This window comes from Calonectris borealis, chromosome 1 (assembly GCF_964195595.1).
Source record: "Calonectris borealis chromosome 1, bCalBor7.hap1.2, whole genome shotgun sequence".
NCBI lineage: Eukaryota > Metazoa > Chordata > Aves > Procellariiformes > Procellariidae > Calonectris > Calonectris borealis.
Genome location: NC_134312.1, coordinates 153,072,816 through 153,100,620, shown reverse-complemented (window position 1 = coordinate 153,100,620; position 27,805 = coordinate 153,072,816). Strand labels below are relative to the sequence as shown.

At 41.1% G+C, this 27,805-nt stretch overlaps 2 protein-coding genes across 4 annotated transcripts in view; one reads left to right on the top strand and one right to left on the bottom strand.

Moving 5' to 3' along the window:
• Positions 1–104: 104 nt before the first annotated feature.
• LAMP1 (lysosomal associated membrane protein 1) lies at positions 105–20,258 on the top strand. Its single transcript, XM_075136895.1, is given in 10 exon segments — positions 105–167; positions 170–301; positions 9,755–9,870; positions 11,228–11,441; positions 11,547–11,708; positions 15,388–15,605; positions 17,326–17,448; positions 18,170–18,239; positions 18,410–18,580; positions 19,239–20,258. Coding segments are annotated over 10 exon segments (1,374 nt in total). The 5' UTR covers positions 105–139; the 3' UTR covers positions 19,379–20,258.
• The window catches only part of GRTP1 (growth hormone regulated TBC protein 1), a 41,946-nt gene continuing 33,509 nt past the window's right edge, over positions 19,369–27,805 (bottom strand). For all 3 annotated transcript variants that reach the window (XM_075136949.1, XM_075136959.1, XM_075136967.1), the window contains 3 exons: positions 24,958–25,130; positions 24,648–24,833; positions 19,369–22,538 (listed from right to left, as the gene is read on the bottom strand). In XM_075136949.1, coding sequence (XP_074993050.1) covers positions 22,449–22,538; positions 24,648–24,833; positions 24,958–25,130 — 449 coding nt within the window. In that variant the 3' untranslated portion in view covers positions 19,369–22,448. The remainder of the gene's footprint in view (positions 22,539–24,647; positions 24,834–24,957; positions 25,131–27,805) is intronic.

Genomic DNA, 27,805 nt, shown 5'->3' with positions numbered 1-27,805 from the left:
GCAGCCCCGCCCCGCCCCGCCCCGCCCCGCCCCCTTCTCGCGCGAGATCCCGCCCTCCTCCCTCGCCGGGGCGCCCGCTGCGCTGAGCGCCTGGGTCACGTGACGGCGCCCGGGCGGGGCGGATGACGTCAGAGGCCACATGACCGGCCCGGGCCGTCGCCAGTCTCCCCAGCGCCGCCGCCCCCCGCCGCCCTCTCCCCCTCTCCGCGCTCCCGCCGGTGCCGCCTCGCCCCCTCCCCTGCCCCGGCCATGGCTCGGGCCCAAGGCGCGCGGGGGCTGCTCGCGGCGGCCGCCCTGCTCGGTAAGGAGGGGGGCGCTGCGGCCGCGGCCTGCGGCGCCCGGCGGGGGAGCGGAGCGGAGCGGCGCGGCGCGGGGGGGGAGTCGCTGCGGCCTGGGGCGGCCCCGGGGCCGGCGGCGCTGGACGCGGCACCTGCGCGCCGGCTGTAACTGGAACCTCCCCTCCCCCCGTGGGCTCCCACCTGCTGTTGCTATTCCGGGGCGGTAGCTCTGACCCGAGGGGTGCCGGGCCTCCGGGGGCAGGCCTGGACGGGGCGGGGGGGCAGGTCCGCCCGCGGGGGTCCCCGGCCGCAGCGCCCGGCTGCTGGGGGGCGGCGGGTCCTTTGGGGAGGTCGTGCCTCCCCCCTCCCCGCTCCGGGCGCCCGGGAACCTGTGAGAGCTGCGGGAGGTACGAGGGGAAGGGTAGAGAGAAGGCGGCGGCGGCGGCTGCTGTGCTTGGGGAGGGGGAACCGTGCAGCGGCCGGGAGCGCTGACCGCCGGCTCTGCGCTGAATCTAGGGACAGCGCTCCGGGAAGAAGAGCCTGAAAATGCGCCTTGATCTCTCAGAAAGCGTGGAAGCGCAGGAACTGCTGATGTCGCTGCTAGGAAGTAGCTTTTGTCTGTAGGGCCTGTAATGCTCCCTTGCTTAATGGCTTTCATCCTACCATTTCTTGAGTGGAATCTGAAATGTCGCTGAAATGGAGAGATTTTAGTGCCATGGTGAGAAGGGTTGTTAGTGTAGCAAGGCTGTTTTACGAGGAAGTGCGTCTTGCTTGTTTACTGGTAACTACCTTGCTTTAGCTTTCTTGCCTTGAAAGCCACATCACGCAATACTATCAAGTTTCTGAAATGTGGCTTTGGCAGCAAAGGAAATTTCTTCAGCAGCTAGCAAATATATTTCCTGAATAAAGCAGCAGTTGAGAATGGTTATCTGTCTTCATTTTGGAGATTATGACAGCCTTTGAAACTCTTCGGACATTTCTTTGGTAGTAAATATCCTTATCGTCATTGACGGTACTTCAGTTTCTCTGTTACACTGAGCCTGAAAGGTGTCACTCACAAGGGGCACTGAGCAGTTCAAATACCCAGCTCTTTGCGAGCCTGTCTAGCAAGCACAGTGACTTACAGTGCTATCAGACTTGCTTTTTACAGTTGGCATCTGCAACTTCAGTGGTGTTGAACTGATGTTATAGTGGGAATTCTTTGTATAGCTTGTTTAATATAGTTATGGCTTAAAAGAAGAATTGCTTTTGTTTGTCTTCTAATGAGCCTGCATAGTTTTTATGTGGTACCAGAGATAATATTTTCTGGGACTGTAGTAGTCTTCCCCTGCTTAATTAGCAGTTACAAACATAATTTGGTGCATTTAGCTTTGTCACTTTCTGGCATGTAAAATGTGTTAGGTTGCTGCAGCTGAGGCAGCAGACTAGTTTATTTTACTACAGCATAACTATTTACTGACAAATAGGGCTTTGTAGCAGTGTCTAGAAACACCAGCTGGGTGTTTCTACATAACTTTATCCTACAATCTTGGGGGAAAACTTCGTGGTGCAAATAGAGACTCCTCCTTGGAGTACAGATAGGCTCCACCATCTTCTGCCAGAGTGTGGGGCTTGGGCGGTAGTGAGGGGAGAATAGTATCAGATAATGAGAAGATAGGAGCTAAATTCTTTAGACATTTGCAGCCTTTTAGTCTGAGTGAACACTGATCAGGATAAGGTAATGATGACGGGAGGCTGAAGGATTATCATGGGTGGGTCAGCTGTGAGAGCTTGTTTGGCAATGCCTTGACTTTGGGACAATAGAAAATTTTTTCTCCTGCAGAAAACCTCACCACACCTCACTTACTGTTTCAGTTTTCCATTCACATTGAGCAGCAAGCACTAAGCTGAATATTTAATATGTCAGCATTAAGTATCTCGTGATGAATTTCCTCACGAATATCAAACATGCATATGGAATGAAAAAAAAAAAGATTTTTTTATACAGTGATAAATACAGGGAAAGGGGGCTATGGGAAATGAGGTACCTCCCCTCAAAGCTAGCTGTTGCTTTTTGAGATATGAGGGAAGATGGTGCTTGTCTGCTGTTGAGCATGATGGGTCAGTTGGATTGTGTGCCGAACCCAACAGAGACGCTTGTGTTCTTTGAGTCCTAGAGCACCTGTAATTTTTTTCCTTGCTGAAACACAAACACATCAGAGAAAACATTTCTGAAAATCTTAAGTTTAGAGTCAGACATGGATTCAGTATCAGTGAGTAAATAATGAAGTGTCTGAGATTTGGGGAAGGAAAAATGAGTTTGAAAAGGTGGTGTGATGCCACTTCAGGTTATTGACGCATAATCCACATGTTTCTATTGCACGACTCTAATCAAAAGGGGAATTCCAAACCCTGCTATCAATGTAGGGATAGTTGAGAGAAACTTGGATAATAAATTCCAGCCAGTGAGTAATTTGGTGTTGTATTGTTTTCCTCAGTTTTGGCGTTGCTAGCTGTATGGAATTGAGACAGAATATAAAGTAGTTTTCACAAAATATAACCGCTTTTACGTTGTGTGACTTTCAAAAGATTGCTTTGGCAATGCTGCCCTTAACACAGTGTTTGCTTGCTAGCTTCTTTAAGTGTGTTGACACGGTCTCTAAGGATCTGAATTTGTGTGCTAGTCCCAAGCCTGCGATAGGTTACTCAGCTTTGACCTCAGCAGCTTTTCTGACTTGTAAAGTAACTTCTTACTTGCCAAGTAAGTACTCCGCAGGCTCCCTGACATGCTGCTGTTGCGATACGCTCCCAAGGTTCCTGTTCGGGCTGACTTAAGTTTCATTTTTGGTGTAACCTGTTTCTAGATTGTTCTGTAGTGAATAGGATGATAAGGTGAAGAATTACCTCTAGGTACAGGGGAACCCTACTAAAAGAAAAGATGGATAATTTATTGAGAAGTTAACTACTGTTATCTCTGTTAAACCCTTCGTACTTCTTAAAGATAACTTATCTTTAGCGCTAAGAAGGCACGCCTCGCCTTTGCTTGTTTCAGCTTAACTGCAACAGTTTGTCTTTTCTCTCAAGTCAGCCGTTATTTGGAAATTCCTTGAGAAAACTTGGTGCCATAATGGATTTCTTGGTATTTATTCTCTTAAGCTTGGCAGGAGACCCTTCTGGGTATGTGAGTAGCAGTAGTTACAACTGCTATTTGAACACTTAGTTGCATTATCTTAATTCTAAATTATAGACCTACCATTTTAAAATGTATCTTATGTTTTGGTAAATCAGGCTTCCATGTTTTTTGTGCATTTGACTTCAAGATGGACTGGTACCCCTTTCAGTCTAAGGGTAACAGTTTCTTAACCTTCTCTGCCACTTGGCAGCACCGCTGGCTGTCAGTACTACTTTTTCTACTGTAATTCAAAGTGTGAGAGTGTTAGTAGCGCCCTGGCAATGGAGTACAGAATTTCAAATGTGGTTCAGCTCTGTGGTTCAGTAGGCATTTGTCTAGTTGTTCCCCCTAGGTGTTCAAGCTTGAGCACAGTAGTCCACACTTAATACATTTGTTTTCTTGTATTAAACTTCAGTGACTTCTGATTTCTTAACAAGGCAGAATTTAGTCTGTATAATATGGCAACACCAGTGTGTCCTTACTTTCCTTGACAGGGGTGAGATCTACTTTCTTCTGAATAGGACTAGGAGAGTGGTTTACTCAGGCAGCTGATCTTTCTTCCAATATCCTCTCCTCTGGAGAGGCTTTCTCTTTAAGTTGTCAACACAGTGTTCCTTCCTCCAAAATGTTATTTGGGGCTGCCAGTGATCTTGAAGGATGCGTGCTAGTTGTGTGGTGTGATACAGCAGCACTAGCCAGAGCAAGTGCAAAATGAACTTGTATGAGTGCTGAAGAGGGTCTAGCCGCGGGAGTTCAGACCTCCTGGTGGAATCACGTAATCAGCTGCTGTAGAGCTATCCCAGGACTTCCTTCCTCTAGATAGGAAACCATAAAGAAGCTTCATGTGACTAAACTTGATGCAATTGTGCAATTCTCTGGCCAAATGGCAAATGTACAGCTGCTAAATAGCCTTTCCTTTGTAATGCTTTTGTACTTTTATAAATTTTTTTATAAAGACAGAGGTTATTCATCTGCAAACTTGAATTGAGAAACAAAATGTTTACTGCCTTAACAGAAATGAACAATATCAAAAACATAATCTAAGACTGCATGAATTTGTCCCTATTAGTTGGCAAGGATGCATCTTCTAGGGCTGGATCAGGAACTTGATATAATCAGGTGCTGCACCTGCACAAGTGCACCTGATTATCTTCTCCCCTAAAGTATTCTCATCCATCTGTGAATTGTTTCCCCTTTCCACCACTGTGTTTGTGTTCAAGCGTGTCCAACAGCAGTTGAAGTGAGTCCAGCCTTGTCTTTTCCTGCTATGCTTTCCAGATAGCCAGTGTTCAGTCTTCTGAGTCCATTGGTGACAGTTAAATATAACTCATAATTTTATGAAGACCATCTTATCTCATGCAAAGTGGTTCATACATCAAGTCTGTCAAGGAATTTTCCTGCTTTCAGTTGTTCCCCAGAAATGTTGGTAAATAGTGTGATCTTTCAAAAAATATATTATTTTTTAAGTTCTTATTTTTTCTGTACTATCCCAAGGTAGTATAAATCCTGAATCCTAAGCAAGTGATCTTGACTCAGTCTTCTGAGAAGGGACTTGTACCAGCTGTCCCTCTGGGAGGGGTGCTTACATTAGAAGACAAGTGATTAGAGGAGAGCGTAACTCCTCAGGGATTTTTCCATTCTCTTCTCTGACATAGACTTAGGAGTCTGAAGTGGTGACTAAGGTCGCAAGGTGACTTTGTTCACGAAATGGCACTAAGATGACAGGATCTTTCTGAACCATCAGAATGAGTAAATTACTGGGCACTTCTGTTCACAGGTACAATGGGAAATAAACCTCCTTTAGATAAGAACCAGCATTTCTTCTCTCCTTGGATTAATGCCCCGTAGATAGCAATGTTCGCTGTGTGTACCCAAAGAACATCTGGGCAAAGGTGCAGGGCAATACAGCAGTGCTGTAGCATAGGTACAGAATGATTGTGTAGTGCTGGCGTCTGTTAGCAAGCATCCCTTACCTTCAGAGTACTGCCGCGCGGTAATTACGGGGTAGGCTGTAGCCAAGCAGAGTCTGGCGTGTATGACCAGGCTGTGGGTGTGATACTCGGAAGCGCTGTCATGGCGCTTGTGGGGAGCGGTTAGCTGGGCTACGCTGCAGCCATGGTTTTCCTCCCTAATGCCATAGTCAGCGTAACTACAGACAGTCCCATCCACTCGGTATCTGTATCGCTTAAACTACTGATGATGTGGAATATGGGCCCAGGTGGATTTCGATGGCTTGCTGCCCTTTCTTCCAAGAGGGAGGCAGAAAAATATAGAGGTTTTTATTTATGCAGAAAACATGAACATAGTAACAAAACCCAAATTGTATAAAAGTAGCTTTTGTGTTTGAGATTCTTATTGTCAATGTTCCATGTTTCTAATAAAAATTGGAGACAAAGTAAATCATTAACTATAATAACTGAAGTCCTCTTTGCAAGCAGACAGTGTAAACAATTGCCATTAATATATGCTTGCTTTTTTAGAGCACAACAACCATTAATCTTTCTCCCTTAGTAGGTTTCCATTATGTGGGAGAGTAACCCAAGGGCAGCTGTGCTTGGCTAACCGGATTTCAATTATAAAAAGGTTGAAACCTGAAAGCATCTCTGTGTGGTCAAGAGATGGGGAATCCTGCCATTCTAAAGGGACTCAGATTTAGATCGTTCAAATGCGTTAGATTGTTTTGTTAGCTTTGTAGTTTTCAGTTTGAAACAAACTTAACTTTGAGGTAGACTTCTTTCAGACAAATTGTTATATCACCAAGAAAGTCTTAGTTTTGTTTGACTTGTTTATTGTATCTCGGAGTGTTAATACACTCTGCTTGTTTTTTTGAGATAGATATGTTAGATAAGGAAGGATGCTGAATTTAATTCAAGTAACATATCTAGCTTTGCTTCAGCAGTTTTGCCTTCAATCTTTTCTTGCATGAGACTATAATTTCAGAAATGAGGTATAAAAGGGGAGATTATCTTATGATTTTCAATTGAAAATATGCAACTAGAATAAATATGTAAGCAGCCCTTTTTTGGAACCTGTTGGAATACTAATGAAGCATCTGAACTAAGTTAAATTTCTTTGATGCGAGTACATTTTTCGTGATTCCTCTACTAGATATCCAGAAAGTAGCATTTCCAGCCAAATGAATAATGAACTTTACAAAACTTACTTTTTGCTATTGAAAAGTCTAGGAGCCATTCAGCTGTGTAAATCTGAAGTACTGCACTTGCTCTATCACAGATAGTTTTCAAATAGGGTGCTGCAGTTTATTAAGAGCAGCACTTAAAGTCTGAAGTTAAGAAACTGAAGGCTGTATCAGTTATTGTGTTAAATAACAAATAATGATACTGTTATGAGAAATACGAGCAATATTCTCAACTTGTAGATATGCCATTATAAAATTGAGCAATACTTTATGTAACTCAATTAGAAACATTCCCAGGACAAATTGATTCAACATCAGTTTGCTTTTCTGTATTCTTGACATTTTGACTGTAGGCTCTTACTATTTGTGGGCTGGTGATGATTCATGCATTAATCACTAGTCGACACTGAAACTGCCTTCACAAACTCAACAGCTGCTTTCCTGCCAAACCCAGTGAGCTGTTCCTCTGCCTTAAACTGGCTGGAGAGAAGAGTAGGCAGGACCTTTTTTCCTTCAGTCTTCTGATTTGTTCTTCAGTGGGTTTTTTCTGATTTTTCTTTGCCCCTGCATCCCTTATGTTTCATTCAGTTCCATCTGTGTTCCTCTCCATCCCTGCCCCAAATCCATGGGAGCAGATGATGCTGCAGCACAGTGCGCTCTCGGATCACCATCCTCGTGCACGTCGGCTTACTCGCAGTGAAACAGCCCTCTTGCCACTGCGTCGAGGACAGCTCAGTGTCTCATGCTTAATGCTTCTGTCTCATCACTGACACTGCAAATCCAGCAGCCACTGAACATTTCTTAAGAAGGAATGGGGTTTTATAGCGTTTGTTCCACACTAATGAAATTGGGATTCATATCGTGGCGTCAACGTAATCTTGCGAAAATCTGGTAGTTATGCAGGTGGTATTTTTTACTGTTTGTTCACACCTCTTATTCTCTATTACTTAAACTTGCAGAGGATGATTTGTCAGCTCATCATTCCCAGAATCTGTCTTCCATTTGGTACCTCTGTGCTGTCTGTTGTTGTTCTCTGAATCATCTGTAATGGGCAGGTCTGTCACATTTTCCTTTAGGTCAGCAACATTTTCTTAATTGTTTTTCAGTCTTTCCCCTGTATTTCTTTTTAAAACTGTCTTTTTTTTTTCTGCTTCTTTTATTCTTTTACTGCCTATTACTTATTTATTTTTAGCTCTAACATTGCCAGGTTTTTTAAATAGCTATCAAACAAGGGAGTCAGCATGCACACTGAAGATTTTCATTCTAGCATGTTTTCCATTGGTAGTGTCAGTTCAAGTAGCCATGGACTCTTATTCCCTGCCTCTGTGCAGTGCTAGAAATCTTCAAAAAAGTATAAGCAGCTTGCTTTTGAGAAAATAAGTGCTTAGGTAAAATCTAAACAAGTTCCAGATGTAAATTTAATTGAAGGAAACTTTGCAAATTGAAAATTCCATGCGGAGGACCATTGATTATTTCTAGCGCTGCGCTGAACTGCAATAAATAATATTTTCTTTGTGAATATATGTTCCTTAGTGAACATTATGAGCTGGACATAAAGTCAAAGGTAGAACAATTTTGCTTTGAAATACCTGTTTTCTACACTATCTATTCTTCAGGAATTTCTTTCTTCTGGCTAGCTCTGGTTTCAAGTCTAGACTCTTTAAACAGCTGGGTAAAGTGTATGAACTTCAGCTTAAGTTTTGGCCCCCTTTGGTGCTGGGGGAGGATGTACTATTGCTAAGGGGAAGGCAACACGGGAAAATGCTTGCTGAGTGCCAGAGAAATTGTTTCCAATGTCTTCCTACAACTGAAGTGCCTTCTACCCAAGTCAAGCTGACATAAGTCCAATTTTTCCTAATAATTGTCTTAATACAATTGTATGCACCATAGTTTTGTAGTGAAAAGTTTTAAAATTGGGATTTGCTTTTTGAAAACTTCTTGGGCAGGGAAGCTAGCTAATGGATAATCCCTCAGCTGGATCTTTTTGCTGTATCAGCAGTTGAATGGATTAGCATGTTTGACTCTTTAAAGCTTATTTGCTTGAGATGAATGGAGTGGTTTATGTCTTGCAGCTGCTTTTTTTTCAGGTTTTCTGCAAAACTGAAGTTGTTGCAAATGCAAGCTGATAAAGTGCTAGCATGAAAATGGTGCAGGCTTTTTGCAGCGAGGTTTGCTTTGGATGTGTGTGTGGTGACAAATTGAGAATCAGAAAAAATAAAATGCTCTACAATAAAGAACTCGGAACACCTTGGTATGATTTCAGATACGGGAGCACTGTCCAGTTAGCCCTTACCGCAAATGAAGTATGAGATAACCAGCTTTCTGGCTGTATCCAGCCTGAAGCTTCATTGTCAGTGGAGGTGGCCTAAGTCCATGCTGCTGTCAGAAAGGATGATCCTGTGCTCCTCTTGCCACGTGTTCTTACCCTGTTAGGTCAGTACTAGTGTGGTCAGTTGTACTAGTGCTCTGAGCGCTGGGGCTGGAGGGGAGCGAGTGGGGGAAAAGCTGTGCTTTTGTCAGTAGCTCAGTCTGAGGTTAGTTTAAACCAGTCAGGTAAACATAACCTCAGTCTGTGTCAAAGTTTTGGCCCCCATCCTCCCCTCAAGTGCAGAGAGCGCGATGACATTAAAGAGAAGTTCTCCTGGCAAGGGTGGCATGCTCCACCATGCTATTTTTGGCAGTGCCTGCAAAACATCTGCAGTCAATCTAAGCTTTCTAAATGCTGCATTCAGTGCATGTACAGCTGAGTGTCCTGGTACAGCAGGAATGAAGGCTGCATGGTGTGCTGCGGGGGGAAGGCTGAGCGCTATGGGCGTGCAGGACCAAATGTGCTAAGTCAATTCTGACTGAAGCTTGCAAAATGGTTGCTGTGTAGGGTCAACACTGAGTAGCTGCCTTGAACGGTATGACGGGTGTTTGTTCCAAGTTTTTCTTACCCTCTGAGGACCCAGCATGTCAACAGTTTTGGTTTGCGTGGCTTTGTCTTTTTATAAATGGGGTGTTAAATTTGTCCTCTGTGTGTTAGTGATGTTGAAGCTAGTATAGAGACCGTTAATGCCCAAGTTTCCAAACTCAACCGCTGTTTAGGATGTACTCCTAAAATGTATAGTTGTATGTATTTGTCTCTTTGGGATCAAAAATAAAAACATACGTGACACCACGTTAATCACTTGTCATTCTTAACAGGCTTTTTACAGGCTTCCTCTTCATTTGAGGTGAAAGATTCAAGTGGTAAGGTCTGCATAATTGCTGATCTGACAGTAGCCTTCTCAGTGGAATACAAAAGCCATGGGCAAAAAGAGGTAAGGGGAGTATCTCATTGCTTGTCTCTAACTTGTGTTTATAAAATGTGTGGTATTTTTGCATGTGCGCAGTATTTAAACTTTACAAATATTTAAGCATGAAAAACTGCTTCAGCAAAGATTTCCCCCCTCCCGGTCATGTTGCATCAACTTTTCTTTATTACTGATGCTGCTTCTAATTAAACAAGGTTAAGTCTGCCTGAAACCACCACAAACAGTGTGAAAAAAGTGTGAAATTACTTTTGTGACTGCAATTCCACACCAGTCCTATTGGTAGCTAAAATGGCTTTCATTGGAACATCCAACTGTAAAGGCAAAAATGCTACCAGTTGTCTTTTGGTGAACTTGGTCATGCTTACATGGACTAAATTTGAACTGAAATGGCCATTGGCGCGTAGCTTTTAAACTTCCCTGAAATCCATGATCTTCTCACTGAGCAAATCTCTAGCTTTCAATGTATCTACAGACTAGTGCAGTGCATACAAGTTGTTCCGTATTAACAGCAAAAGCCTGTTAATGGGAAGTTAAGAATTTTTATTCACAAATACTCGGCTTTTCAGTTTACTTTTTTGGTATCCTTACTACTGAACAGGAATTTTGGATTATTTATAATCTCATTGCAGTTGCATGTTGTGCCCTTGCTGAAGTTGGTTTTTTTCCTAGCCATCAGTGTAACGTGAGATGAAAAAAATCCTACTACTTTGCCAGTGGTGCACTTGCTATGTGTGATTTGAGCTGAGAGTTACATTATATAGTCTACTTTTTCAGTGGTGCTGATGGTCTGAGATCCTGCTCATACTGGTATGCAAGTTTGCATTCAGAGGTGACTGCTTTCATAGCTGCTTTTGGCTGTTTCTTCTTGTAAGCAGTAAGCTCAAAATTTCCAGTAAACACTGTGTTGGTCTTCAGGTACCAAGTTACTTCTCAGTATGTAATAAACTCAAAGTATTACAGCCAAACTATGTAGGCTGTACCATTTACTTTTGTTCTTACTCAATTGTACTACAAGAAGCAAAGCTTAAATTCTCCCATTTTTCACATGTCCAGAGTTTGCCAGACTTGATTCACCTAGTACAGAAGTACCTGCAAATTCATAGTGCTCGTTTAGGGGGAAAAAAGTCTAGAAGGTGCTGTGAGTATGTACTGTTTTGTCCTCAAATTTCAGAGAACAATATTCTTAGAAATCCAGGTGTCAGTAACATGCTATTTGCTATATACAGGTATATAAGTGGATATCTTATAGCATACATGAATGTCAGCTGTGTGTTTTATAACAGTTTCATAGGATATTTAAAAAGCAGTAAGGAAAAGCTGTTACATCATGCCGTTTACATGAGTTTTGTTTTCTACTCCACAGTTTGCACACTTTTTTCTTCCACAAAATGCTACAGTAGAGCCACAGAGCTCATGTGGTAAAGGTAACACATCTCATCCAGTTCTGGTATTGGGTTTTGGAGCAGGACATTCGTTAAGCCTGAATTTCTCGGAATATGCAGACAAGTACCTAGTCGAAGAGCTAGTTTTCCACTACAATCTGTCAGATGCAACTTTATTCCATAATTCAACTGCAGGTAAAATGAAAACTTCCTGTTCTTATTGTGCAACCCTTCCAGATGTAATACCGATTTGTTTCTGTAAATACTGTTACATACTAATGCAATGTAATCTTTTTACAGGAGAAGTGAAGAGAGTATCACATAAAATTATTATTCAGGCATATATGGGCACAAAATACAGATGCATCAACTCCAAGCAACTCAATATGAAGAATGTGAATATTACTTTTAGCAATGTTACTTTGGAAGCCTATCTCACAAATGGCACTTTCAGTATGAACAGTAGGTATCTTGTAGCAGAAAATGTACTTGGTGAGCTAATATTTCCAATAATAGATTATTTCTTTTTAAGTCCTGACTAATCATATTTAAGCAGGTACAAACTGGATTGAAAGTTCCAATAGCAGCATCTTTTGAAATGAATAGACCTGCTTCAGGTTTTCTCTGTAGGGGTGTCAGCATCCATGACTAGAAGATAGCGCACTGTGTTCCCACGGTTTTTGTACAGGTATTAGGGAACATTCCTTCTGTTCGTGAGTATTTATGGGTGTAAACACGTGCTGCAGTAGGTCGACTGGGCACGTGACCAAAATCCTACTTTAAGAAGTATCTGATAACTTCCAAGTATTATGCCTCTACCAAAGAAGTTTGAACTAGTTACTGTGTGCTCTGGGGAAAATTACTGATATAATGGCAGACAATAGAGAACTGGTCTGTAGGGAGCAGTTATGTACATCTTCCTACAGGAGGCCTTATATAAGCTGTAACAGTGATGATTGTCAGGCTCAGTCACAAAACGACTTTTTGTCCTCATTGCTTGTGCTGAAAAGCATTTTGGAATTTCACTGCTATAGTGATTAGAAGACAAACTACTTCATGGTGTATTCATGTCCTTTGCTTTTGTGGCAACACTCTGCAGTTTACATGGCTCTTGATGTTTGATCACCCGTGGTATCTTAGGGAGCGATAAGTCTGTGCCTTACTTTTGGGGCAAGTAAGAAGTCTGATCTTCTCTGGGAAATGCAGAACTCTTCTTTCTTATGCTGTTAATTCCATTTATGCTCCTGTTGAAATGAATCTTAAAAACTAGGGTAGTCAGTGCTGGCATGTGATGGATACATTGAACCAAGTGCCTTCTACAGGAGTATCTATACCTTGTCCCGTGTCTCTGAAAAATACCTTGCCTGATGCATGATAATACTGGAGTTGACTTCTTTTATGGCTGCCTCACATGACTGGCTCAGTCTTCAGTGTATATCATTCTCTTGATCAGTCTTTTCCATTCAGTGAACTAGTTTGCAGCAAAGATGTGGACCTAATTTGTAATTTAAAAAAAAAACAGACTGATTTCTATTATTCCAGTCTTCAGAACGATCTCATTTTTTAAATATTATATTTTGATCCAGTTATTATACTGATAAGTATGATAAGTGATCAGTTATCAGCAGGCTTGAACATAAGCCATGACATTGGCAAAAGCTGGTTTTTAACTTCTATACAACTTCAATAAAATCTCCCTATTGTGTAATAATTTCCTTTTTAACACCATCTATTATCTGTTCTTACATAGTCCTTTTGTTAAAAAAAAAATCAGTATTGCATTATTTCGGGAGGGTATTCCTTATGCAACACAAATTTGTCAGCATTTGTTTTGTTTTCTATTCCTAATTACTTCTCTTTTTTAGATTAATATAAACACTTCAATTTGCCGGGATCACTTCCCCAGAGTTGCTTTTCTCCATCCTGTGGTATCACTGTCTTGATGAAACTATTGATCCTCAGAAAAAACATATGATTTCCTATGATCTTGGGGTAGATGCTGTTTGGTCTGAGTTCAAGCTTTTGGGTTTTTTTTGTTTGTTTTGTTTGTTTCCACATTTCTGTATTCCATACTGCCATGCTCAGTTTTTTCTTTAAATTATCATCATCCCTACATTTTTATTACTGCCTTGGGACTGCACCCAGATATTTTTTTTGATGTTCCTACTGCACAGTGAGCTCTCTCTCTTTCTTGTTGTTTGTTTTTTTTTTTTTTTAAATTGAGGTGGTTAAAGAATTCTCACTTTATCCTTTTTTCAATCTTGACCCTGAAAAATCACCTTGTTTTTTTCCAGATCAGTTCCTTCTTTCCACTCTTGTAGGCTTGAGACTTCCCCTGTCCTTTTGGCAGCTACTTATTGGTAAACTTTAGATCTGGAATTCTGCCTTAACTTTTTTTCCCCTGCAACTCCTTCATTAGTGGGTATTTCTGCTGGTGATCTGGGCAAGGCTCACTGAAGGGAAGAAGAGTCAGTATTCAGTGCATCTGTGCATCACTAGTAACGGTAACTTCTGTCTGTACCTAGAAGTTAGTGACTGAGGTTATGGTGGTGATTATCTGCAGCTCTGAAGAAAAGGAGGCTTTAATTTTATCTGTGGTACTTTTGTCAGCTGCTTTTCTACAGCTGTCAGAAAAAGACGTAAGAATTTTTCTCATCTCCAAATCTGTCTTGAAAAGTTACTAGGAGCTATGCTGTAAATCAGTTCAGAAAAAAATACTGTATCAAGGCTCCACCTAGGACAAACTTCCACTTGAAGTGATTTGGTTGTTTCCATCTCTGTTAACTTGAGTAAGAGGCTGTATGTGTGTGGGTCTTGCAGATGGAGGAAATTCTCCATTGAAGTACCAAATAAAAGCTGGTTTATTTGTTAGGAAAGTAACACATTGTGGGACCTGACCAGTATCTATTAAGTCTACAAAAGACAGGGTCACTCCTCCATTCATCCACCTTCCCTCTGCTCTTTGACTTTCCAGAAATGAGCAGAAATGGGAAAGCGTGCAATGTTGGAGTTTTTGTGAGTTCAGAAGGTGTGATTAGAGTTCCTCTTTCTGAGCCATAATCGAAAGTTAAGTTGTTCTTTAAGTTTAGAGGGTGTTTATCTAGTATCTGCAACATATGTCTGGATTAAATTTTAGAAGTAGGCCCTTTGAGTCAGAATTGACTGCTGCTGCAGTTGCTGTCGTCCTTATAAAGTTGCAAGCTGTTATCCCTGACACTGGAGATGACCTTGGCTTGGAACATGGAAGCCTCTACTACATTAATGTCTTTGCTATGACCTTTGGTTTTGGCTTAAATGTTCAATGCAGGAACCTTCTTGGCTCCCAGATCAAGTTAAGATCTTGCTGCCAGGTGTTTGAGTACTCTGGCAAATAAATCAGAGTCATTGTTCTTTCTCTCTCCTTTTGCCTTGGAAGTTGCTGCTGAACTGTCTGAAAAGAGAAGGCAGTCTTGCACATCTTCATTCAGCCTTACACACCTGATGGTGTGCAGGGCTGAAGGGAAGGATGGATGTGAGACCCGAAGGGATAGGATATAGCAAAACATTTGCCATCAGAAGTAGTGTCTTAGAATCCCTTTGTTAAGGACAGAAGAGCCACAGCACTGCTATGAGGACTTGAGTAGTATTTCAATGTTACTGTGGGTATTGCCAAAATAATGACATAGGGTCCTCACAACCTGGTAGTGGAACTGAGGGAGGGAGGGGAAGGAGAACAACGCATCTCCTGGGAGACCACTTTTCTTCTGCTGTTCTTCTGCTTCTAGCACACAAGTGCTCAGAGTGTCTGAGGGGTCAGCCTTTGCTGTGAACATTCGGCAGGAATGCTGGTTCTGTCAACATAGCAGTATCTTATTTATCCTGACTTGATGGTGAAATGAAACGACAGACACGTATAAAAGCAGATGGGGTCACCGTGAACTTCTGTAAAGAACAGCAGAGGTTCACATGCCAGGCTTTAAAAGTGTCTCAAACTTTGCAACAAGAGTTTAGATAATGCTTTGCCATTGTGTTTCTCAGCTTTTATTATCTTCTATTAGGAAAAACTACTTGAAATTGTGTCCTCCTTTCCCTTCAGGATTAAAAAGGTAGAGCATCCCACAGCTTCATTTGTTTGGTAATGACTCTTTTCCTTTCTCTCCAGAGACAGAATGTGCTGAAGATATGGTCTCTACTACTGCTGTAGTGCCTACAACTGCTAAACAGACTACTAGCCAGGTTCCAACAACTAGCCCAGCACCAACTGCATCGCCCCCAAATCCTGCAGTTGGTAAATACAATGTGACTGGTCCAAATGGAACCTGTGTACTTGCCTACATGGGGTTACAGCTTAATATCACCTATCTAAAAAAAGACGAAAAGGTACTTCTTTTTCTTCTTTCTTCAAAGCCTTCAGATTCCTTCTTTGGGGAAAATGTTGGTAAATTATTTTTTCTTTAAAAATCTGAGTTCTTTTGTAGTGTTCATCCATGATTGTCTTCTATTTGAGTTGCTTAACTTGGACTAGACTAGTGACGATTCAAACAGTTCTCTTCTACTGAAAGTGGTCATTAAAGATTTTTCCATTCAGTAATAGTACTAAACTTGTCTGTCAAATCCAGTAAGTGTATTCGATCATTTCACAGAAGCAGTAAAAATTATCAAGGTATGAGTAGGGGGAATAATATTATCAAAGACACCATCTAAACAAGATTTTTAAACTGTTAAACAAAATACAAGAATTTGGCCTGAGGCACTTGAATGAAAACAGTGAATGACTGTTAGAAGGGAAAATTATTACTACTGTAAAACTGGACAGGTTTGTGACTTAGTTAACTTCCAGCCAGCACCGAAGAGGCTTGGGTTTGACTCTAATGCTTAAGATCTACTTAATGGCTGATTTTAACAGCATAAATGCTACCTGGTTTATGTAAGACCCAGCCCCGGCACAGGTTCTTTCCCTCCATTGTTGACGCAAAGCCGAGCTTGCCAGCCCCATGGACAAACCCGTTACCCGCTAACCGGTAAGGCAAAGCTACGGGCATAATCCCAAAAGGACTGCTGAAGGCCCTCAGTAGGAAACAATGACCAAGGGTCGGCAAACCTTTATGTTCAGTAAAGCTTTGTTGTAAGGACCTTTGATCACAAGCTGCTTTTTCCTATCCTGGGGCTTAATCTGAGGTAACGAGAATGAGTGCAGGCAATCAAATTATGGCTGCTTTTGTGTAGTTTAAGCTGGATCTCAGTGATAAAGGACCTAGTGTGAGGAAGGTGGTATCTGGATAGGATTTAGTTGCTTAATGCTGTATGTGGTGGTGCAAAGGAATCTATTGCATTTATTTATGATGATGAAGACTGCGAGGTAAAATCATGAGCACTGTTAGCTGGTGTGTGGCTGTATGATGGGTTGTTTTTATGGAGTGTGTTTTAGCCACCTTAATTGTGTGAAATTCCCTAAGCTGTGTCCTGTAGCATGGCATTGTAGCTGTGCTGGAACAGCTGATCTCTAGTGTTATGACCAGTGAGGAGGTGGCAAATAGGTCCAAAGTCACATGAGGGTCAAATAAAAGCTACTGAAGGTTTCTATTGGTTTGCTTGGCAAGTGCATTTAACCCACAGCCTTTTGCAGATACAGGACAGTATAAAATCATGTACCGTGGGCAAAGCTAAAGCATTTTGAAGTGAAGTGACATGCAAGATGTCATCATGCTTACAGGCAGTTCCCTTGATTATGTCAAAGCAGTATTTTATAGCTTGTTTCCCCCTGTGTAGTGGTGGTGGTTACTAATGTTTTTCCTTACGCTGCTGGGACCAAAGAAGTTTAGTATGGAGAAAGCAGCAGGTTATTGGCTGCAGCCAGTCAGGGCTGCAGAAAGCTTTGTGAAGCATGCAAAGATGCCCTTTGTTCTCTGTACCAGCCTGGTAACTCAGGTGCAGCTTACACCAGCCTGTAACTCGCACTTGTATCTGCCCACTTGTCTGTAAAATGTGTGGGCAAACACAGCATTGTATGCATGTGAGTACAAGCAAGCTAGAAGTCGACTGTACGTATGGTGATGTATTAATCTCTTCAAATGTCATAATTGATCCTCTTCTCTCATAGATGGGATTGGATTTGCTGAATTTCATACCCCATAATACAACTTCTTCTGGGACATGTGACAATACGTCTGCCTTCTTGAATCTGACTTTTGAGAAAACAAGGGTTATCTTCCACTTTGCATTGGTAAGAATCTTTAGACAAAGCGTGTAGGGTCTGCAGGACTTCTCATGTGGGAAAACTAATTGGGCCAAGTACAGGAGAAAAAAGATGCAACTACAGGAAGGGGAGTAAGTAATTCCTTTGTTTTTAATACTAGGATTTAGAGGGTTTAATACTTGCTAACTGTTGTGAGGAAAGAATATATACATGTATGTACACACACGTATGTATCTGTCTATACATTTGTTTGGAATGGGAATTTCTTTTAAGATTATATTGCCTATTCTCTAAAGCTTCTTGCCCAAACTGGGAACAGTTCTGCTGTAGCAGAGGAATAGCCTGTGACAAATAGGCATCTCATCTAATCGTACAAGTCTGGAACTGGATTTAAGTCCTCATTAATATTCTGTGTCTGTAGCACAGGTGAGATCATTATACTAGCCTGGTTAAGGCATGGGTGGAACTATACCTTTAGAGTGGAGGTCAAGTCAGCAGGCTGAGGGGTGACAGTCCCCCGTTCTCTGCCCCCGCTTCCCCAAAGTAATCTTCCCTAAGGTGCATACTTTCTGTAGCTTTTCTCTCTCTTAAAGTGCAACTAAGTTCTTCCTTTGGATGTTAATCCCAATTGTGGACTATCCTTTGAAAACCTTTCTCAAAATGCATGCAGAATTGAACCCAAATCTTAACAGCTTATGTTGTACGTCATTAGCTTAAATGACAACTACTGGTTTGTTTTTTTTAAAAGAATGCAAGTACTGAAAAATTCTTCCTGCAAGGTGTGAATGTAAGCACAACTCTGCCTTCTGAAGCAAAAGGTAGGGACTTTTAAGCAGTCTACTTTCAATGACTACTTCTATAAATATTAAGGGTTGTCTGCATTAAATAACCTGTTAAGAACGTTGGAGATGAATGTATCGAATTTAAGCTCTATGAGCTTACAGCTCCTGCTCTTCAGGATTCTGTAATAAGACTTTCTCTTACACAGTTCCAAAGTTTGAAGCATCGAACAACAGCATGAGTGAGCTGAGAGCTACAGTAGGGAACTCCTACAAGTGCAGTGCCGAGGAGAATCTCCAGGTCACGGACAAAGCCCTTGTCAATGTATTTGATGTTCAGATCCAGGTTTTCAAGATTGATGGAGACAAATTTGGGGCAGGTAAGACGTTTACATTTTGGGGGGGAACCTAAGATTTGTGAAGTGCACTTTGATATAAGCATATAATAATCTGTAGTCAAGCGTCAGCTTGTGGGTGCTATCCTTTGTCTCTGCATGCCCGATTATAGATGTTGTAGGGGCTGATAAGGTGTCTGAGTTGAGGCTAGTGCGAATAGTATGTAAACAGCTTTGAAATAACTAAGACTTGTTCCTTGTGGTCCATAGGAGAGTTAAGGAAGAGCATTAACTTTCTCTCCTAACTGTGTGCAGACAGTTGTATGAAAGGGGCAAAGTTCTGGGAAGTTCCTGACTCTTTTAGTTAATGCTGTCCTTTGTGACTGTGGTTAAAGCAAAACGGGTAGGAGAGTCATCGCGTGGATATATTTATGATGGCTAAGCTTTGCATAACAGTAACAGCTCTCGAGAAGGAAACAATTATTATAAATCTCTATATTGTGCATACAACTAGTACTAGAAAGGCTTCATCCTGCATGATCATAGTTAGTGGACTTGGCTTCCTTTTGGTTGTTGGCAAGCTAAGCTAGAAGTGAACTTGAGCCAGTTTTATCTATGTGCTGAGAGTAGAAACTTGAAGTTCTGGCTATAGCTATCTGTTGATGCACTAGTGCCTAACATGGATCTTTTTCTCTCTCTTCAGTGGAAGAATGTCAGCTGGATGAAAATAACATGCTGATCCCTATAATAGTTGGTGCAGCCCTTGCTGGTCTTGTTCTAATTGTCTTGATTGCTTACCTGATTGGCAGAAAGAGGAGCCATGCTGGATATCAGACAATTTAATGACTTGCACTAAAATCCAGTGTAGATGAAAAGCAATTGCAAGAAGCTGGGAAACCACCCCCCCACACACACATTTCCCCTGAGCTAAGATTGATATTGTAAGGGAACACCTTTTCTTGCAAATTGCTTCTTCTTTAAAGTCTGCTTTATTAAGTGTGAAATCATCTTGCAGCATTTAACTATGCACAAAAATAACTTCTGAAAATTCTGGTGTTTAATTTTGCTAACTAGTTTAAATATTTACCCACTTAGAAACAAGCTAAAAGTTTTTAAGGGTGCTTTTTTGGAATTGGCATAAGGTAATGTCAGCTAAAGATTACAGAGAGGGATGTTGCTAATTCACACTGACTCAGTTTCAGAACTCTTAACAAAGGGAAAAGGTTCATTCTTCGTACTGCTGCTATCCAGCGATGATGTTAATTATACTGATGATGCGTTTAAAGAAATTTAGTAACAACTGACAAAATTGAAATGTAAAATCTAAACTCCACCTTGTCTTTCAGGTGTGTATTTTTTACTAAGCTTTAAACTCAATGCCTGGCATATGCAGGGTGTGAACAACGCAATACTCAAACCTTACAGGAACTCTTTATGATTGGACAACTCCCCTGTTTGATATTTTTGATGCTATGCCAGCTTGTTAGGAGCTGGTGATTTTTTAAAATGGGTGTTATTTTTATTTACGTTTTTTTGTAAAGTGATTTCAGTCTCTTCTGTTGGAAGGTCCAGAGAGATCCTGTTACTGCACATGTGTACAATATAGATCTCAATCTGCTGATTCTCTTGCTTTAAACTTGGCTGGGGGGTTGTACACTTTAAGGATCAGTTCTTATGTATGCATTGCCTGTAACAATGCTAATAAAGACACTTTTTTTCTGTATATCTTAGTGTGGCTGATCACTCTTAAAAACATTTGACCATTTGGTTAGTGCTAATGTCTTGGTTTGGCTCTACTTTGAGAGCTTTAAACAACCCTTACTGTTAAAGAAATGTTTACGTTTTTTCTCTGTGTGGCACAAAGGTGAGGCTTAACTGTGCATGCGTCTTCAGAACGGTCTCTTGTTTTGGACTTTGTGCTTGGAAACAGGTAAAGCTTCTGCGTATCAGTAACCTGAGATCCGGAGAAGATAACTCTTACATTAAATTGCCACGTGCTGAGAAATGTCAGTGTATTGGTCTGCCCTGCTGAGCATCACTTTCTGAAAGTGCTGCTAAGATACTCGGTATAAGGACTGTGTAAATGACATTTAAGGTTTTATTTTGGAGTTGGATTCTTACCACAGAGTAGGAAATGCATGTCTGCTGAGGTCTATGTGTGTTGTAATGTCCTTGGAAATGAACCTTTGTGTTCAAAGCTTCCCTGACTCCCTCCTGCAGTAATGTTTTGGTGTTAACAGTACTGGCTACACAGGGCGGGAACCAAGGCTGAAACATTGCACAGAACACTATTCTTCTGACAAGGAGAACTGAACGCATGGCAGTGAGGCTGGTATACTTTGGACCATCTGCCCTGCTACCTTGAAGGTAGCTGGAAACTATGGATTTTGCCAGTGGTGAATAAACTAGTATTTCCTAACACCTGCTGATGTACTAGAAGTGTGGTACTCCTAATGTCCTTACAGTTCAGTACTAGAGGAAGAAGGTGTCTGTCTGGCACCAAAAAGGATGGGAAAGCTTGGAATCATACTGCTGAGTAGCTGTCCTTACTTGTCTAGAAGAGCACTCATCTACTTCCTCTAAAATGTGTTGGGCTTCCCCCCCCGAAGAATGAAAGAAACTTAATCTGCGGGGGGGAGAGGGGGGGAAGATAAGCCTGCCTTGGCAAGGAATGAAGATAACTTGGAGTCGAGTCTGAAAAGGGGTGTGGTGTTAAAAGGTCAGGCTTTCCACAGTAGTTGTTCAACATGGAGAATAAAAAGCCATCAGGAAGGCGAGGGGAAGGGTTTGGCCACGAGAGGGCCCTGAAAGGACAAGAAAGCAATTCACGGGCACCTGGCCCCAGCAGGGCTGGAAGCGGCCTGGGTGCCAGGAGCAGGGCTGTGGCTTTGCTTGTTTCTGCCCAGGAGTAGGATATTTAGATTTGCATTAAGGTGCAGCTTTGGAGCTGCCTGATGTCTCACCCTTGTCAAGGAAGAAGTCTGTTTGTGGCTATCTTTACAAGTGTTTCTCCCAAAATTTTTAGGGACACAGGTATATGAGGATATAGCCCCTATGGTGCAACCTCAGTACACCAGCACAAAGTAGAAGGACAGCATATAGTTTCAGTATCCCTTACAACAAAGTGAGAAATGCTACTTCCAGATTTGAGTCAAATTACTTGTCACCTACTGTGCTAGAGCTAGAAAAGCTTGAAGAAGCATATAAAATATTAAGAGTGGTTATAGAGGAATTTTTGCTGCTGCTTTCTGTAGCCTGGACTTGCACATGCTCCCTGCTGCCTTTACCTGAAGAGTTGTTATATACACTGCATAGAAATTAAAGATCACCTTTGCTCCGCATTGCTGTCTTGCCCTGCACTTTGCCATACTTATTGAGTTCCTTAAGAGATAGCAGCGAGGAAAAAGGAAGATGCTTGTATTCTAGCCAACGAGTGGCAGTCAGGAAAGAGATCAGATATTTTACTCTCTTCACACCAAGGAACGGGTTCTGACAAATTAATTTAATTTATTTTGTACAAATGATAGCAGTGTCACAGTTAATACAGTAGGAAGGATATGTAATTTTATACACCTGGTTTCTTTTAACATTACAAAATGCCCTGAAAAGACAAGAGGGTGACTGCTTTTTTAAAAGGAGTGTCCTGACACTGATCACATTCTACTCTGAAAACACTTTAATCCTTTAAAAAAAAAAAAAAAAACAACCAAAAAAACCCCACCCCAACAGAACTACCAGTTCCAGTTATGAAGTCTGACATACAGTACAAAGTGTTAACAACACTTACTTGAAAGGCAGGAAAAATTGGTCATGTCAGTTAACTCATGGAAAGCTTAAAGTGTGCTTTAGTCAGTGCAAGTAGAGGAATGTGTCAATTGCTGTAGTATCTGACCACCTTGTTAAATCTCGCGAGTTATCCCTGAGAAAGCAATTTCTCTCTGCAAGTCTCTCGGAGTTTGTTGATTGTTGCCATGGACAAGCTTCCAGGGTCTGTGAATATTTTCTGGGGGCAAAAGGAGAAAATTCTTAGTTAAAATTCTGGCTTTGGACAACATGCTGGAATTCTCACATAATTCTCTGAAGTGTGAAATCCCTGCTTTGATAATCCATACTGTGAAAACGCTTACTGCTGTTTGTCCTCCTTGTAACAGGTTAGCATCTTCATCTACTCTGCTGTAAAGACATGGTAAACCTGCAGCTTGTAACAAGTGCTGTAAGTTACACAAAAGCACCAATACAAAACCTAGTTTGAATATAAGTGTGCAGTTAAAATTATTGTAGAAGGCATTTGTGTTGGAGGGTGGCAGGCATATTTAGAATATATTAACCTATCCTGGGTAATATTACAAAGCATTTCTCACGTGGTGCTAGCATAGGTTGTTTCAGGCTCTGGAACGCATGCATACATACAACAGTATGTTACTACTGCAAAAAATCGGTCTTAATCTCTTGCTCTACAGCCTTTGCTCTTCTTCTCTACTGGGCTTTCTGGAGTAGCAATGTATATGGATGTAAGAATTTGAGGCATTTCAAATGCTGTCACACATCTGTAATATTTTTTGCTTTGACTTGTTGCTCAAGAAGAATACATTTGTTTTCACTACTTCATCTAAAACTCCTGACTGAACAAAACTATGAAGCAAGCTGAATGTTTATGCACTTTAATCTACAGTTAAGATGTAATTTAGCCCCTCAGTTCTCTGTAGTTGTAACTGACAACTCTGGAGATGAGATTATAATTGAGCCAGTTTTGAACAGTGTTCTGGTAAAGTAGTCTGCATTGCATTAAACTAAAAACTAAGATTTTGTTCAGGGGGCGGGGGGCATTAAAATATTCAGCTGTCATCACCTCCACTGATACCACTACCTGTACTGCTGGGAACAAAAAAGAAACAAAGCCGAACACAAAAGTATGTGTTTCAAAGTTACATAAGAACCTAACCTAATTTGTTTATTTAATTGCCTTGAAAGCCCCCTCACTACAGTAACGAACACAGTTAAAATACGTGTTTTATTCAGAGTAACTGCAAGAAAAAGGTAGTTGATTTTCTAAAAGCAGCTGCTGTAAAATGTAATGTAATTAAATGTGGGGGGGGCGGTCCTTCAAGGACAAGTGTTTGTATCAGCCTTGGAACTGGTATTCTTATGGCAGTTAACATTTAAAAAAACTCTTATTCTAAATCCTTTATGGACATCTCAAACCTCTCCCTTCTAAATTAAGCTGTGCCTGCGATACATTTTTCCCTTGCTCCTTTAATTAAAAGGCTCACAAACACTAGTAAGTTAAGCTTATTTTTCTTCTATATGAGCAAAGATGAAATGACATCCTACTATGACAGACCTATGCATAGAGCTCTGATGTGAGCACAAAACTCTTTTAGGAGTAAAAGTCACCTATCGGGATGTAGTTTTGTGCACACTTAGCAAACAATGATAGTGGAATTGGCCAAGTGATTTATGACAGATGTACTCCTGTTATTTTTTTTTGCAATTAACATCTACGTTTCAATCTCCTGAGTTAAGCTCTGAATCTAGTGTTTTATACAGATTTGGCATCCAATCTATTAATAATTTACAAGAATAATTCTTAGTTTGCAGGTTGTCGTAAGATTTGAGCACTCAACTTCATGCATTTTGTCTGGAAAAAAGAACTCTTACCTTTTTTTCTTTGACTAAACATAATGCTTTATATTCTGGCACTGTGAAGATTTATCAATGCAAGTTTAAAATTCACTTTGTGTCTATTCTACAAAATTCTATTACAATTCATCTGAAAAAAGTACAGGAACACAATGCATAGTTCACTGAAAGAATGCACTAAAGTTACTTTCTCATCAGACTTCCTGCATTAACTGGTAAAAGGGCAAAAAGAATTTTTTTCCCTGTATGACAGATAATGTGAATGGCTTACTATATATGGATTTAGATGATAATTCTTTAAAAATATTCTTTAAAAGGGTTGCATTTCTTGATATAAAAACCATTCTCCATCCTTTTGGCAATTCCTACAGATACATTTCTCCTAACTGTATCCATCTTTTTGACTGAGCAAAACATTTCTAAGTCAATCTTGTTTTTAACTTGTAACAACTAAAAGCTGCAGAGAATTTACCTGCATGAAGCTGTGACACTCCGTTACCAATGTTCCTTTGGTGATCTGCTTAAATTTATCGCAAATGTCAGGGAAATTCGTGGCTTCCAGAATAAAAGCTTGGTGTTGCTTAATTAACGTTAAGGCCACGCGGAAGATGATCTTTGACCCTTCATAGAATAAACAATCCCATATTCGGAGCACAGTCTGCAGGAAAGGAGAGAATTCAGATTACAGCTTCTTGATTTCCAGTAGGTAATTATTACTAAAGCACTACAAATGAAATAATGATTATAAGTGTATATTAAGAGAACTTTATGTTACCAATTACCTCTACTGGAAGAATGTCAATGAACAAGCATATAAACCAGCGTGACACCACTAGGGTCCACATGACTCCATGTCTTTCCATCAGCTCTGCCACAGCTGGAACTTTCATTTTCACAAGTTCTCCAAGGACTTCCTGATCAGTTTTCAGGCCCAACATTGCAGGACTGTAATAATCTTGGAGAGAAGAAACCAAACTTCAGGAATCTGTGGACATGATTTTTCCACAAAATTGAAGAGAATGTCCTGTTCAGCCGAGTATATAAAGGCATGTTGAGCCTATGAATCCCAAGTTGGAGTAAATTAAGCCATGCAATGAAGATGTCTGCATCGTGGTCATCCAGCACTTCTCTTTCAGCCAAGGCTGATCCCTCTACACAAACACTTCATTCATGCCTACCAAAGTATCTTCTTTCCCTCTGATGTTTTGTGGCAATTCATTCTTCCTTCCCAGAGAGGCAACAGGAGGAGGAGGAAGAGGCAATAGGAGGAAAGAGGAGCCAAAAGGAGGCAGAGGAATATAGGTTCGTTTTTCACTACTAGCTTAAACTACAAAAGTCTTTCTAATATTTAAACAGTTCAATATAACCACCCCCTCCTTTCCATGTGTGGGGGCTGCACACTTCCCAGTCCACACAATATCCAGACAGGTAACAGAAAAAAAACCAAACCCATAGCCTTTAGACTGGGTCCAGTAACAAACTGGAAATGTGAATTTCTGAGAGTGTCAGCTGTGCAGGGGGTGCTGGATGCCAGATACCACCTCTAGGGTATGACCTAGCCATTAAGAGGTTTTTTCTCTCTTTTCTCTGAGCCAAGGAAATCCCAGTTTTCATTGAATAATTCCAAAAGGAAGTGAATGACAGGTCCCCCAGGCAACATCTCTTCCTACTTAATTTATCTGCGAGGGGTTGAAATTAGACCTACATCTCCTACACCATTGGTCACTGCACTAAACTGTTAAATCCAAAATTAATAAAAACCAGAGCACGCTACAACTGTTACTCCACAGCCTGTTTGACAGGGTAAGCATTTTCATTACCAAGGTGCAGGCTGAATAACAAGCATCTCAGTTCTATAAACAAGTAGTTCTGGGTATACTTAAGGGAAGAAAAAGATTATTTTAGTTCATAAGAGTTCAGATGGCCCAGCAAGGGAGAAAAATTACACAGATGTTTAAGGAATTCATATTTTGGGTTTAGATGTTGACAGAAACATTTAAGCTGGACTTGGCGGCTCCAGCCCTGGGAAGCAATCATTGATGGTTCACTAGTGCTTTGCTGACAAGACCTATGTTATTAACATTATTTACTGAAGGAAATAACTGGTAACACAAGCACCTTTCTATGTGTTTCTTTCCTTCACTGATTCTAGAAAGCTGCAATCCAGGTTTCTTCCAAGGTTCCCAGACACACAGAGCATAGACCAATGGTTCACACGAAGGTGAAGGAATCAGAAAGAGCAAAGGCCATTTGTCTGAAATAATTTTAATAAAACCTCCCAGTGCCACAAATAAGATTTAAGATGATGTCCAAATTATGCAGTACATTCATAATCACTTTAATTTCTCTAACAAAATCACAGGAACGGTTTAATATTCCACTCTCTTCTGTGTCAGTGGTTTTCTTCAACAGACTTCCCATCCCAGGAGCTATTTGCTCTCCATTTGTCCTGTTCAAACTGCAGAACATCTACAGGAGTTTTTATGGTTCTAAGGAGCATCGCATTCAACCTTTTTGTCTGTGATCCTTATTTTCTTTGTTCCCATTGAAGAATGATAGGCAAAACTCCTCCTCAGACGTAAGAGTTGCTGCCACTATATACATTCTTCTACCCATTTGCCTTTCAATTGCTTGTAGGGAAAGCTCTGAGAGCTAAAGCACAAGCAATCCCATGAAGAAGTGTACCAGAAACAGAATCACACCATGACCTCAAAGGCCACACAAAACCCTCTTTCTCCATATTTTGTGTTAGTGTTGTGCTCATTTGTGAATTGGAATGCAGGTAAAGTAACGTTAACCGGCCGAGTAATCCTTTTTTTAAAATGCTGCTTTAATGTAAGTGAAGAAGAATCACATTTCACATCATAACAGAACAAGCCTTCTTCCCTTTCCTACCCTTCCTCCTCCTCTCATACATCCATAAACCAATTATTTTCTTTTTTGTGCTCCTGAGACATGTGAGTACATAAAACTTCTTCAAGTTACTACCAGCGAGTGTCCTCAGGAGGAAGGACAGCAGCCCACATGCTCTCTGCTGTGCACTGCTGCAATCATCCGATATGCGGAAATCAACAGCAGCTATTTTTAATTTGTACAGCAAAGTGAATGTCAGGATCTCAGTGAGAACGCAACTGGACACGCACCCAGCTTTTTGAGAGCTGGCGAGTAAAAAATTAACAGCCAGGCAACTTGGATACGTCACTCCTTGAATTACTGAAGCAGCAAGCAGCTGGGAAGCCTCGGTGTAAATTAAAATTTTGTTCAAGTTTGTTAGATTGTACTGCTGGACAGAAAGGAAAAAGGAACTATTCATTTATCTGGGGCAGCCTCCTGCTGTTCCTCAAGGAGCAGGAGCAGCTCCCATGTGCCCTGGTAAGCAGCACTGCAACAATTCAGCCCAGTGCCGCCACTGCAAAACAAGTGGGAGGAGTGATTAACAGTTTTATGCAAATGCCAATAACTGAGTAGCAGGTTTTTTCCAGGGTATTAGCTGCCAGTTCACAACAGAAAGAAGTTACATTAAAAGAATCTGCACCCAAGGCATTTTTATGTGTAATTATTATCCATTAATTATAATTACTGTGGGTATTAATTATAATTATTACACATAATTAATGTAATTATAATTTA